Here is a 15,396-nt window from a genome sequence, read left to right as displayed (position 1 = left end):
TATATACATCCACATACAATAGGAAAAAGTAGTATATGGAGAAAGGGAAATAATAATGTAACAAATATGAGAACGAGAAGGGAGACTTACGTTGTGTCGTAGAAGGTAGGCTCGCAACTGATTGATGTAAGAGTTTATTTGAAAATTCCGCTAGAGTGAGCCACTGAACTGTGGTTAGAAACGTAACTGTCAAGAAAGACCGTTATAACACAACAGTTGATATGAAATACTAATGATAAAAAGTTCAAGTTATAGTTTAAAAGAAAAACATAAAATCAGTGAGATGTAAAAATATGGGAATTACGGGAGGAGACGGAATATTTGTGCTGGGTTATGCGGTCTTTAAGTAAATTTTTTGTTTCGCCAATGTAGGATGCATTGCAATTAGAAGTGGAACAAGGGATACGGTACACAACCTGGGAACGGTATTGAGGAGGAATTGGATCTTTAAGATTTGTGTAAATAAAAGACAGTTTGTTATGGGCTTTGAGGGCTAAACGGAGGTTTGGGATGGAGGAACGTAATTGTTTTTTGAATGTTGTCTGTAAGAAAGGGTATATAAGGTAATGCTCTGTATAGGGGGATGGAAAAAGATTGCAGAGAATTTTGTGTAGACGGGGTACGGTTTTTATAATTGTGAAAGAGTTTGTCGATGATTTTTGGAGGGAAGTTGTTGTTTAAGAGAATTTGTTTAATAGAGATAGTTATTGTCATTAAATTGGGAATCCGAGAGAGAAAAACCACGATGAATAAGATTTTTGGCTGTGTTTAGTTTTTGATGGTAAGGATGTTGGGAGTGATAATTTAAAAGTCTTCCTGAGTAAGTTGGTTTTGTGTACCAATCGGTGGATATAGTATTATTGGCGTTTTTTATGATGAGGAGGTCAAGAAATGGTAACGAATTGTTAGTTTCTGATTCAACTGTAAAACGTAAGCGAGGTTGGTAGGAATTGAAGGCAAATAAGATATCGGTGATTTTATTGGGATTCAGTATTAAGAGAAAGGTCCACAGAAAGATATTAGCAAATATTGTTCGTGGAAATTCAGACCAAACAATGTTTATCTAGAGGCGGATCCACATGTTGGCCGCTCGTCACGAATCTGAGGCTTGTACAAATGCTCGGTAAACAAAGAGCGAACCATCCACATGTCAGTATTATTCTGAGAGGCAAGTATGGCGGACGTACAAGTGGTTTCAGCCATTGCACTGGGATTATATTATTTTTATTACAAAAAAAGGAAATTAAATATAAATAAACAAGATTAAATATAAAACTTATTATAAACAGTAACAATAAACACCTTTAACCTCCTAACAGCTCTCAGTTGCAACTAGACAAAGAACAATGATGGAGATGCTTCACGAGCGCTCTCACGAACCCCTTTGATCTGTATTCCAAAAACCATCTTTCGACGGATCGGCAACGAGCTTAGGCCAACTCGTACAAACCACGCGCTGTCTGAGTTCGCCATGGCTTGGCCAACATGTAGAGGCCCCTTTGGAAATAAGGACAGGACCTGATTGATGAAAATAATATAATTCCAGTGCAATGGCTGAAACCACTTGTACGTCGGCTATGCTTGCCTCTCTGAATAACACTGACATGTGGACGGTCTGCTCTTTGTTTACCAAGCACTTGTACAAGCCTCTGATTCGTGGCGAGCGGACAACATGTGGATCCGCCTTAATATATCATTAATAAATCTACCAATTTGATTCGACAAGCATGTTGTAGCTCTTTGTTGTGAAAGTCAACGCTTTCAAAGCTAAATGATAATTCTGTTACTGGACTTCAGTGCTTTAACTGCAGCACTCTCTCTGAACAATTCTGTATACTTTATAGATTACCTTGATTGGAAAAATTTAATTTAATTGCATGTATCATACCATGAATGCATATAATATTATAATTATTAAAATGAAAAAATTAAATGGAATTAAAAACTAATACAATAATGAAACATTTACATTTTTTAAAGTTTATAATCAATGACTGTGTATCGGTCTTTAAATTTTAAAATGATCTGTTCCTGTATTGAGATAATTACCCTTTATTGTTTCCTTTTGATTCAACAGTTGTTAAATAATTTGATTTAATAAACAAAGTAAACCTATCCCATCTCCAGAAAAAGTTCTTATATTATTTTTAAAAAAGTAATATCCATGAGACTCTCATGGACGATTTTATCATTTCAGGATTAGGAAATGTAATTTCATTTAGGAAAATTTCTCTTACTTAAATAAAATAGTCCTTTCATTCTATAAATATTTTATTTGAGAAAGTTGAGCGTTTCACTTTTCACCTAATCCTAGAAAACTACCTTTACCTTGCTCAAAAGAGCTTCTCTTCAAAAATCTTATTTAAATTTGAAAAATACAATGACTGCTATCTATAGAATTATTTGAGAACCTCACAAAAGTAGTCCCATCTATCGTCAGTTTTAGCACACTACTTCGACCTTGTGGTACATATTAGAACCTTGGTTCCCCCCTCTCATTTTGTTGTTCTTGATCTGTCTTGTGACTGTTCTTGGTTATTTTAGTGGTGTTCGCATTATCTGTATATTTTTTTTTTTGTTTATGAAGTGAATGTGAAAAATAGTTGCGATTGCAATGTAAGTAAGTGGAAAATAATTTCGTGTTGTTTTAATGTATATCTCATAACTGATTGAAATTTGTATTCTACAGTGTGTTTTAAATAAGTTCTACAAGTCCTAAAAGTATTATAGCTGTTATCAGGTATGTAATGAAGGTTTATTACTGGATTATAATTCACATTTATTATTCTCATTTTATACATTGTATATCCAAATTTTTTAACATAACAAGAAGTATATTGCCTTCACTATTTTGATATTCATGGATTTATCAGTTGAAGTTGTTTGTTTTAGAATACTCCAATAACCTTGCATTGCTTAATATTGCACAATATTATCTTTAATTAGATTTATTTTTGATGATTATGAAAAAATAACTTTATTCTTAAATAGTGAGGAGCTTCAACATATTGTTTTCCCCTCATCTGTATCTCAGTTTTATTTAAAGTTTGTAATCAAACTACAAAACTAGTTTATGCTCTAGAATTGTGCTTGATCTAGCTATCTTGATTATTCTAGTTCATCTACTATCAAATTACTTATAGGTCAGTAACTTGCTAATTGATATATTCATAAATTTCACAACTTGTGTAATTTGCAGAAAGGGGATGACATACGGTGATAGACCTGTAGAATCTAACAGTAGGTCATTAGTCATGGAAGACGAATTTGAAGGTTTGGAGGAATATGAAATAATCGATACAGATGATTTGGAGGTAGAAATTGAGATGAGTTCTACCTCTGAAGAAGAGGAAGAATTAAATGAATATGAGTCTGATACTGAGTTTGAAAGGAAAATGTCCTGTATTCCTACCACAGACCATGCTTCCCTCATTTTTTCAAAACACACAGGCAAGTTGTTTTGCAATATGTATGTCGTTAAAATTATTTTCTTTTGAACTGTTTATTAAAGCATAATAACTTTAGTGTATCAACTAATAATCAAAACCTTATACTGCATTAGCAGTAGATGAGGACTTATTTATATTATGTAACTACTAATCAAATTGTATTTCTCTTTAAATATATGTGTTTGAGCGAATTTTGAGTTGTTGTTTTTTTTTATATCTTCAAAATATTGAAGATGAGCTATTCTGATCATTCCTCTTAATAACCATGTTTTTTAATTTTTTTTTTTTTTATATTTCTGTTTATATATTTTTCATTTCTGTTCAAGTGAAATCATAGTAGTGACTAGAAAAGAAAAACAAAAATCACTGTAAATGGGAAACAATAAATTCTAGGAAATCATTTATGGTTATCAAGATACAAGTACCTAGTCATATTGCATTATTTGATGAATCAATTTTCAGTAGATTGTCATACCAAATTATGTACTCTAAATATTTCTGTGTTTTATTAATGTAGGTATGACAATATATTAATATCTATGAACTGTTCTTTGTTCAAATGATACTATATGATAACCTCAAATCTTTTTGTGTCTTGAATAAGTTTAGTGGGCTCCTCCCTTGATTTTGTACTTCCGTTAATTGAATATCTAAATATAAGATTATTTTAAGGAAGTACTTTTTTTTAAGGAATGTTGTCTATAAAAAAAAAAATTGGTTAACATAAATTTATTTTTCATGAGCTTAAACAAGATGTTTTATTTTTCTGAAAAATTAAATTAAACTCTCTTTCAAAATAGTTTATGAGTTATTTATCCAAAATATTATTCAATTAAACTCTAAAAATAATTAAAATAAGATGTTAGTATTCACTACTTACTAAAAAATCAGCAGATCCAGACTTATAAAACTGTCATTTTTGTGTTAGTCACCTTGTGATATTCTTGGGAATCAGTTCTGACATTTAAGTAAGAGTTATATCGATATAGTAGGTAAGAGTCATTTTTCTAATTTTATTCACCTCTAGACAACCAATAACAGTCACGGCTTAAATAAAATTTAATTTGTGATTCTTATTATTGGAAAAAAAAAATGGGGATGGTCAGATAGTAAAAACCTAAACTTACTAAATATCAAAATAAAAAAATTGAAACAGACTCAATATTAATATATTTAAATAAACTTTAAACGTCATTTATTAAAACCATTCCATTCAGAATGTGTGACATGACTATGATGAAAAATTATTATATTAATGGATATAAATTTTTCTTGAAGGTTTTTCTTATGTATGAAAGGATTGGTGTAGACATACAGCATCAGTTCCCAAAGTGGGTGCCTCAAGGCTTTGCCAGGAGTACCACAAGCAAATGTTACTTTCTCAAGAATTAAAAAAAAAAAGAAAGTTAAATTAAAATTCACCAGGAAATAGTAGCCTCACCACGATCTGGATTTCCCTGCTCGTGATGGTGGAATACCCCGTTGTCTACACTTTCTATAACCCTGGTTCATTGGCTACCCTAAATTTCATTAATTAAAAGGAACAACTAATTAATTATTTCACAATAATTTAATTTCAATTAAAAAAGATGGATTGGTACTTTAGCCTTATAAATGGGCTATGTAAATAGCCAACTATTTAGATCTAGAATGTACTCATTTTGGGTATAACTATTGAATATCTACTAGAGACCTGCCACACAAAATAAAGTGAAAATACTTAAATGCACAATGGAGTGTAATATAATTCACTCAATAACGCATAATAAGGTCTTTGAATTTGTTTTTGTTCGATCAGGTTTTTCAATTCTGGTTGAAGACATGAATAATAAAATTTACAGCAAAGACTAATATTTATTTTTTATCAGGTTTATGTTGGAGAAAATCTACTCACTTGCATATGTTGAACCATACCTACATAAAAATCATGCCAAATATGTGGAAAATTGTTTAATGCCAAGAACTTCTAGTTCACACTTTGCTCTTTGTGCCAATCAATAACCCTTTTCCATTTAATTTAAAATATCTATCATCAGAATATTAATTTTGTTGTCTATATCAGACATGCCATAGCCCTTGCTTTAGGTAATAGAGTAATATATTTCTGATTAAAGACAGGCTATATAATATATAGAAATAGTTAAGGAATGTAGTATTAAGTGTTTCATGGTTATGATGGTATAATTTAGTTTTGGTTTTTTATAGGATCGGTTTATTGTATCGGATTACATCCTCAAGATGAAAATATAGTTATTACTGGAGGTCAAGATGAAAAGCCATATATTTGGAATACTCAGACAGGGGAAGTTTTGATGGAATCTGATAAATTTTCTGTAAGTTTTGCTATATAATGATTGTTCTCTAAAATCATATGCTTTAAAGAATAATGACCCTTTATAAAGGTACTTCTACACATTTGCCAAACTATGAAAATTGTATACACGTACAAAGGTGTGGATGGGTTAATAAGATTAACTGGTACATGTTTCCTTGACTAAGTGGACTACCTGTCAACTGTCAGTTTATGGGAACTAATCAAAGGGCACTTAAATAAGCGCTTATGCTGCATTCACATGTTTGTACTCAGTATTGTTTTAGCACTACCAAAAAAATAAATATTTGTACTCTCTGGGTTTTAATTAATTAATGAATTTCCTCAACCTACGTAATCAATAATTAACTCTAGTTTAAGATGTATATTTTAAAGTTACATCAAGTTGGTATATTATTTATATATTGTTTCAAATCTTGTCAGTTAACTTTAGTGGTTTATTTTTTATTAAAAATATTTTAATATTTTACAAAAATGTATATGTCTGGGTTGAATGTATTGGAAATTTTTATATCTTCTACGCCTTACCTTGCCAATAATCACATTTACTTTCACTTAACCTATTTTTATTTTGTCCTTTATTATGAAAATATTATAAATTGAAAGTTATAGCTAACGTCTAACTTCCATCATGGTTGCCTCCTTGGAACATCTAGCGAGTGGATACGGGTATTAGTTATGTTCTTTGTTTACCAAACATTTGTTGATATTTTGGGTTTGTGGCAAGTGTATATATATATATATATATATATTTTTTTAGAATAATAACTTATTCATGATTTAAAATTTCATTGTTTCTTCATTTTAATTTTATACATTTATTTGAGAATGGACTAGAAAATATTTTTTTTTTTTTATAATTTTGAATTATCGCAACATTTACCTGTTTTTTTTTTAAAAGTTAGTTCTTGGGAATTTGCACATGACTTGATGATGTGCAATGAAGTTCGGTTGTTATTTCCTGGATATTTACTCTCAAAGCGAGTTCAGCATCATGAAGTATTTTATATATACCTGGACTGGAAGTGTATAAAAACCTGTGATGTATCTACTTTATGGTTTATGGTTATGCTATAATGGTTATATAATGAATTGGTTGGCAGTTAGTTTTCTTGCAGTGCTTCCTTGAATAACAACCTCCAGTTTTCTTTGAATAGTGAATTGTGAAGTCCCATTTATTAATGATTCCTTTATTAATAATTTGTTATTATAGTATTATAAGGGATAATACATTCATTCTTTTTGTTCATTATCATCCCACATTCTTAATATATTATTGAAACACTATTTATCTGATGTTCTTTAACATCTTCATTCATTATGTAACTTTCCTAATTCATAAGTGGAATCTAAATAAAAATACATTGCCCATCTGAAGTGTAGTCATAGTCATATAAAACCATTGTTCACTAAACAATAAATTGTTTTGTTTATTTCCTTTTAAATATCTTGACTCCATAAATTTCCACTTAGTCCTTCAATCTTTTAATAAGACAAGACAATGGATTGGATTGGAGGGAACGCTTTGAGAGGTTCTAATTAAAGAATGTTAATAAAACCATAATGATTGATTTTAATCAATGAATTACATCTAGATATCTTCAAGACATGTATTTACCTCAACAATGATAACACGATCACACTTACCAGGACCTGATTGGTTTTTTCTAGGTTTTAGGCTGAGCCAAAGGAGATTAGTTTTCAAATGAGCATTTCTCACAAAATTATTGACTTTATAAAAGCTGATTGTAATTGCTTCACTCATGGCAATTAGTCTCCTATATGTAGTAATAACAATTCACATTATATTAATGTTAAAGATTGCTTGCAAAAAGATGAACTATAAGTACTAAACTGAAACTTTTGAATACCAAGTCTTTAAATAATAGATTTAGCACTCCTCAGTACCTCAGCAATTGAAGCATTATAATTGCGATTTTGTCATGATTAAATGACTAATAAATATCACCATTTTCTATTACAGATAATTATACAATTGCAAACGTGCAATTGTCGGACAAAACTCTTTCATGTGAATATTGCCGATTAAACTGTGTTCTATTATTTAATAATTGTACTGTTAATATCATATTAAATTGTTTGTGTTCCTTAACAAAATTAAAACTCTTTAAAGTAAACTGTTTGCCTAATAAAACAAACAGAATAGGATGGCTGTTTCATGCTCCACCATATTACTTTTTTGCTTATTATGGGTTGCTAAACCCATGCTTGTGAATGATTGATTCATTAATTCTTTGAACTATAATATTATTTTTTAGTGACTTTTTGCTTTTACTTATTATTTGTGACATTGATGCAATTAAAACTTAAAGCTTTTTTTCCAGGATTCTGTTCTGAATGTCGCATTCAATCATGATGGGAAATACGTTGCAGCTATTGATATGGGTGGTAAAATTCAAGTTTGGAAAACTTTACCTACGGGCTTTAATGAAGTTTGGGATACCAAAATAGACGATGTTCAGGTAAATTATTTTAGAATTTATCTAATATAATTTTTTTTTATAACTATTTTCAAATCAGTATATTGTGTATTCCATGGCAAATAATTAAAGTCTTCCTTCCAACAATCCCTTTTTATTACAGTAATAATAATAAAGGCTTAGCGAACCTGAAGGTTCGATGCTGATACCACCCTCGGTATAAATCTGGTTATTTCTTCCTCCTGTCACAATGCATTTGTAAATGATATCTAAAACTAATTTTTCTGAAAACTAAAATAGTATTTTGCATTCACCCACCAACCAAGTTTACTGTTTTATTAAAATATGGAGCATAAAAATCTACTATTATATGCTACCATTTGGATTTGTGTTTTTTCACAATCTTCAAAAGACACGGATAGGCACGTACTTATCTGTGTGTGGGATTTTTACCCACTAAAACCACCGCCCTACACCTGTTCATTCCTCTCCACGGGACCGCTGCTTGGCATTACTTCATGGAGGGAAATGGCTGAGTGCCGCCTCACTTTCTTCACATGGTTTTTAGGTTTCCATGCTACAAACGTCTTCTAGCCCTCTCTTCCTCTCTCAACCTCTTGAGGACGACTGTGGTGAATCTCTTCACTGCATTCCAATGCTGGTCTGGGATGAGCATATAGCTCACTATGTTTTCTGGAGTGATGCGTCCTCCACACTCTCTCTCCAATTCACTTCTTTCTGCTGCAAAGCGAGTGCAAGTGAAAAACACGTGCTCCGTGGTTTCCTCGACAGTCTGGCATCCAGGGCATTCTGCAGTGTTGTCCAGTTTTAAGCGGTACTGGTAGGCTCTAAAGCATCCATGTCTGGTCAACATTTAGGTTATGTAAAAATCCACCTCACCATGCTGGCAACTATACCTCGTGCCAACATCGGGTATTAACCTGCGGGTCCACCCCCCGGAATCTGCAGCCTCCCAACGCTGCTGCCAGTGGTCGGTTGTTATTTTTTGCTCTTCTTCTCTGGAAACGTGTAAGCGTCGTCCATAGTGCCTGCTTCTTTCTTCAACAAGGAGTTCCACAGGTGGCATTCGGGCTATCACGCACATCGCTTCGTAGGAAACAGTTCGAAAAGCGCTAACTGTCCTTAAACAAACTCTGCGATAAACAGAAACCATCTGTCTCCTGTATGATTTGGTAGCCATTGCTTCTTTCCAAATCGGGGCTGCATATAACATAATGGAGGGGATAACAGTAGCCAGAAGTCTTCGGGTACTTTTTATGGCATTCTTAACGTCTAATGTGTTTTTTTTTGTTTTGTTTTTTTTACGAGGGTCAGTGGAAATCTTCAAAAGACACGGATAGGCCCGTACCTATCCGTGTGTGGGATTCTTACCCACTAAAACCACCGCCCTACACCTGTTTCTCACCCTCCATGGGACCGCTGTTACGCCTACATCATGGGGGTGATTGGCTGAGTGCCGCCTCATTGTTTTAGGCTATCTCCTGGTTCCCCTATCTCTCTCCTCATTTCTTAACTTCTGCATCACCTGTGCAGCAAATCGTTGGCCTGCCATCCAATAATTTGGTTAAGCAGCATAATATGACAATATTATCTGCTGTCGGGTCTGAGCCGCAAACGCGTCGGAAGTCTCTTCTTTCTTCATGAAAGCGGTGACAGAAGAAGAAAACGTGTTCTGCACTCTCTTTCATTTCTGAGCACAATGGACATTCTCCAGTCTCATCGAGCTTAAACCTATACGGTAGGCTCGGAAGCAACCATGCCCTGTGATAAACTGGGTGATATAATAATCTATCTCCCCGCGGTTCCTACTCACCCAGGCCTCGATGTTGGGCACCAGCCTGTGCGTCCATCTTCCACTGAATGCCATATTCCAGCAACATTGCCATTTTAACGTCTAATGTGTGTGTGTATGTATGTATGTATGCTATAGAGCATAGGTTTAACTTCCCTCTCGGACCATCCTATTATGACAGTGACAAATCCCATTTATACACTGTTATACTACCATACTACCATAATAGTAACCCTTCTAACCTTTGAACATCATGCTCAGAGATAAAAAAAAAATAGTTGAGTTAAACACATCTTTTACCTTATTACCATAAACAATTCCTGCCCAATCCCATAGCGTACACTAAATATTAATATTCTTATTGAGAAATATATGTTTTATCTTAGAATTTGGCTATAATTTTGTTTTTTAATTTTATTTTAGTGGATGAGGTGGCATCCTCAAGCAAATGTTCTGCTTGTCGGTGAATCTTCTGGTTCTGTCTACATGTGGAAGGTGTGTTTTATTATTTTGTCATTTAACATAATGATATCATTCTACATTTATATCCAGAATTATTTTTAACCATTTTCTAAAATTTTTGCAGATTCCATCTGGGGAATGTAAGGTTCTTCCAGGACATCGGGATTTAGCTGATGTTGGTGCTTTTATGCCTGATGGTTTGTATTCAATATTTATTTAGAAAAACATTCATAATTCGAAAAATATTGTATACTCATGAATATTATTATTATTTATACATCTTTTATTCATGTATGAATTTTCTCTTTCCTTTAGGTAAGAGAGCTGTAATTTGTTACATTGATGGCTCTATTAGAGTTTTTAACCTGGCTAATGGCAACGTTTGCATGAAGTACGACTCTCCAGACATTCAATTGGAAACAGTCATTTCTCTGGATGTACACCCTGATAATAACCTCATTGCTGTTGGAACTATTTCTTCTAGGTTATACCTCCTCAAAACACAAGGAGTTAAGGTAATAAAAGTTATATATGAAAAAGAAAAAAGTAACCACGTTACCTCTAACTCCCACCTTTTCAGCCGAGACAAAAAATATTTCAAAATCAAATATCCATCATAACGAGTTATATTTTTTTTTAATACTAAGGCTTGTAAGTAATTCACTATCAAGAACAAAACTTTAATAATTAATTTTTGTGTAGAAGTTAACACAAAAATAGAATAAACAAAATAATCCTAAATCAAAACATCGACTTAAACAGTTTAACACTTTTGTCAGCAATATTTTCTCCTCCTCCCTTCTCATCCTAAATCAAGAATTCCTTTTTTATGTAGTATTTATAAATATTTAATCTTGATGCTCTGGCTCCATGATTTGATAGTAATGTGCTTTGTTTTTTCATTTTTATAGTCAGCACAGCAGTTCATGTGTGTGGAGGAACATGAAAAAGGAAGTGAAGCAGTTACAACATCTGTGGAATATGTTGTGTTTTCGAGAAAACTTCCTTATAATGTAATAGTTGCAGCAACTGACAATGCTCTCCATGTATATGACTATGTCAAATCAGTAAGAAACTTTTTTTTTCTGTTGGTTTGTATCCTAACTGACAAATAATCAAATAAGCTAATGTAAAGTTAACAAAACAAATTAGATTTGATCCAACTAGTCCTTGTTAAAGTATTGAGATTGAATGTTTTAAAATTCAGATTTTAGGTAGTTAAGATATTCAAGTTTCTGCTAATGGTCTTTATTCATTTCTTAACTTTCCATTTTAGAATTAAAAAATAAGAATTGGCAACACTTCATTCAACTACTTGTACTTCGTAAAAAATAATCGTTTACAAATAAATGTCTATGTCCACGAAAATGAACTGAATATGATACTTTCTTGGATAAAATTATTTGTTAAAGCCACCTCAAATTAATGAATTCTTTTTGCAAGATAGCTTTAAAAAAACAAGCTGGGTCGGAATATAAACATTTATTTGGCTAAGCTAATAATTGAAAACATAAAATAAAATAAAACAATGAATATAAATAAAAATAAAAAGCCTTTTAAGCAAAAATAAAATTATTGGAGAAGTTCGTCGGGAGGTGCGGTCAGCAAAGAACAACATAAATAAACAAAACCATATTTATTTATTTTATGCCGACGTTTCGACCTGAGTTTCAGGTCTTCATCAGGGGTTGTGGCGTAGAAGGTAGGCCTGCAACTGCAGTTACTAATTACTAATTAGCACCAACTCATATTCAAATCAAAGGGCAAAAAACAGAAAAGGTTAAGTTCTGGACTTTAATGTTGATTAGCATACGAAATGTCCAAACTAAAACACACTGAATGCCGACAGGGATGATTCGAAACTATAATTGCCACTAATTAGCAGGAACTGACCTTAAAATGAAGATGATCGGCCTGTTGCTAGGCGACACCTTAGCAACTGTTTCAATTACACTTAATTATAACACAAATATAAATACATATCTTTCTTTTCAAATCAGCAAATTCTAATGAAAATATTAAAAATAAAAATAAATGTTACTAAATTAAATGCTAATACTATGTAAATACTATTTACAAAATAATCACAAATTTATTATTAAATATGGTGTTAACAATCTTGTTGAATCCTTTTCCAAAACTAATATTTTGGATATTATTTAATTGATCTCTTTTTTGTTTCAGGAAGAGAGGGGTTACATTCCAATAGAAGAAGGAGTAACAAGACTTGTTTGGCCTGAGGGAAAACACATAGTTTATGTTGGTACAAAAGTAGGAAAAATCGCAGTTTGTGATATAAGGGCTCTTAAGAGGATAGGCACTTTGGAAGGCCATTCAAAGAGTATTTTGGATTTAGCCATTACTAAGTAAGATTTATTTTATTTATTCAGAAAAGTATATCAAATGATCCGACTTCTATTCGAAACAAAATAGCCATTTATAATAATGAGTTCTTATGATCATCCATGAATGAATTGGGATTGTTACAAAAATTGGCCCAGTAGTAGAAAAAGCAGGCAATTGTTTTTTTAATTCAATAATAATAATAGTCTTTATTTATATATATATTTACTTTTATAATAGCATTATTTACATCTAATTTTTCTTTATATACATCTATATAGACCTTCCTCTTTTAAGGAGTAATAAAGTCCATAATGGGGACTATCTGTACTTTGGTTCCCTTATCTTCATCTTCCTGTATTTTCTGTCCTTGGCTTTTCGTGACTACAGTGTTCCTTCTACCTTTATCTCATCTATCCATCTTCTTCTTTGTCTACCTCAGTTCCTTTTCATATCCAAGGGGATCCACTCTGTTAGTTTCTTGGCTCAGTTTTCGTCATTCTTCCTCATTAGATGCCCATCTAATCTGGTTTGGATGATTTTTGTAAAGACTTTCCCTATTGTGGCGCCTAACGATATTGGTCTGAAGTTTGTTAATTTAGTTCTGTCCCCTTTCTTGTGAAGCAGAACAATTTTTTTAATTCTATTACATAATGTCAAATTTTTGAGGCGATTTATATATTTTTTTCTCTCCTGATCAATCAATTTCAAAGGTTTTTTTAATGAAAATAATAAAAAACAAAAAAAAAGTTACTTTGATTGGCTGATGTTCGAAAATATAATTAAATACATGGATTCTGGAATCAAAAGTTTGAAAATCAATAAATGACTGGAAAATATACTTTAAAAACAAGAATGTTGATATCTATGTTTTCCTATTGCTGTCAATTTTACTCAATTCAACTAAAAAATTTTAAAACTTGATAGTTAAGATACAATTGTATTGGAACTATTGATAGTTTGAACTGTTGATAGATTTATATCAGTAAGCTATATATATTTTATTTTTTTACTTAATAAATCAGTTAGTTTATAGTTATTTCTTTATCGTTTTATTTTATCTATGTATACTTTTTGTTTTCAGGGATGCAAAAACATTATTCACCACTTCAGATGACCATACTGTGAGATTATTTCCAGTAGATGAACTCATGTCTCAATTTGGAAATTCTACTGAATAATTTCATGTATATTATTTGTAAATAGAATTGTTAATCTGTATAATGTTGATCCTGAATTGTAAATTAAGTTATGTGAATAAATATTTTTATATTTTATTTTTCCTTAAAATTACTGTGATAAGAAAACAGTATTATAATTATTTCAGTAAAGTGAGTAATTACAGTTTTAAATTATTGACATATTTAGAAAAAATAAAAGTGAAACAGGTTTTTGTTGTATATGAAGTTACTTATAACTTGACTAAACTCAATAGCTACAGAAATCAGCTACCTCAATATTTATTTTTTTGGTATTTCTGAGGAATTGTATGTTTATTAATTATCAGGAATAAAGAAAAAGTGTTTAATTTCATACAAAATTTTACATTGAAGTATGATAACTTCAAAAATTATATCAGTTAAATCATTAGAAGTAATATTTGCCTATAAAGAATATTTTAATAGGTATAGCATTAACAAGGTCCCTGGAAGGTTAAGGAGGTCTAAGAGTCCCCTATAGCAGCTGGTTATGTGCATCTATCTTAAAATTTCTTGATATGAAAAGAAGAATAAAATCGTTCCTTATTTGGATGGAGTTCGATACATAAGGAAGAGATAAATGAAGAACCTATGGGATATACCTAAACCAAGTGCATTGTAGAAACTAATGAAGGAATCTCTATTACATTCCTATACAACAAAATTATTACAATAAGTAAAATTTAAAAAGTAGTTAATTGGATGAGGCTATGGAATTTTTTAATTTATTTTTTTTTTTTTTATATATGGTCTAGAAGAACTTTATACAACTTTAAAAATGAAACCTTCACTTAAGAGAAATCATGGAAGAATTAAATAAAGTCAGAAAAGGTTATACTGTTATCCTTCAAAATGATGATTGAGATGAGATGTCTCTAGAATGAGTTGTTTTTTAATTTATTAAAGTACACCAACTATATTTTATGTTGTGTTTTTTTTAACTTATAAGTTATTACAGCTTAAGCAACAAATTACTTCTAAAAGTTTTTATACCTGTCAAAGGGTGAAAATTTGAAAACCATAGGTCTGGTCCATTTTCAGCCCCTAACGTGAGCGCCAGTCATTAGAAAACAATAAAAACTATTCCACTCCTTTTGTTCTACTATGGAGGCTGTATTTTACTACCAAACTATATTTATAAATAGTAAATAAAAACTTAAAAAGATAGTTTTCATCGTTTTGTTAACCATGTAGAACCCCATGGGTAAGGCAATTTAAAGATTTGTTTTTCCTTCTCTTCCTCATTTTAACATTTTTTAAAACCACAATTAAAAGTTCTGCTGGGAGGCGTAGTAGTGATGGCCCAATGGCGCTAAATAGGTATGAATTTTTGTAACAGAGCAGCTTATTTTTTATT

At 31.5% G+C, this 15,396-nt stretch overlaps 1 protein-coding gene across 2 annotated transcripts; it reads left to right on the top strand.

Annotated features, from left to right (window-relative positions):
* The first annotated feature begins 2,479 nt into the window (after positions 1 to 2,479).
* LOC106684460 (angio-associated migratory cell protein) lies at positions 2,480 to 14,117 on the top strand. 2 transcript variants are annotated; one of them, XM_024361083.2, is made up of 11 exons: positions 2,480 to 2,616; positions 2,690 to 2,740; positions 3,200 to 3,450; positions 5,655 to 5,782; positions 8,127 to 8,264; positions 10,459 to 10,530; positions 10,622 to 10,694; positions 10,813 to 11,012; positions 11,409 to 11,564; positions 12,682 to 12,863; positions 13,925 to 14,117. In XM_024361083.2, exons 3-11 carry the CDS (start codon positions 3,207 to 3,209, stop codon positions 14,019 to 14,021), a joined length of 1,290 nt encoding a protein of 429 aa, XP_024216851.1. In that variant the 5' UTR covers positions 2,480 to 2,616; positions 2,690 to 2,740; positions 3,200 to 3,206; the 3' UTR covers positions 14,022 to 14,117. The 2 variants fall into 2 exon arrangements, with proteins under 2 accessions (XP_024216851.1, XP_014282049.1); XM_014426563.3 differs by having other exon boundaries at positions 2,498 to 2,620.
* Positions 14,118 to 15,396: the final 1,279 nt, after the last annotated feature.

The sequence above is a fragment of the Halyomorpha halys genome, unplaced genomic scaffold (genome assembly GCF_000696795.3).
Source record: "Halyomorpha halys isolate HHAL.00 unplaced genomic scaffold, Hhal_1.1 Scaffold584.1, whole genome shotgun sequence".
Lineage (NCBI taxonomy): Eukaryota > Metazoa > Arthropoda > Insecta > Hemiptera > Pentatomidae > Halyomorpha > Halyomorpha halys.
Note: the sequence above shows the minus strand (reverse complement) of the source record. Positions and strands in the feature narration are given on the sequence as shown.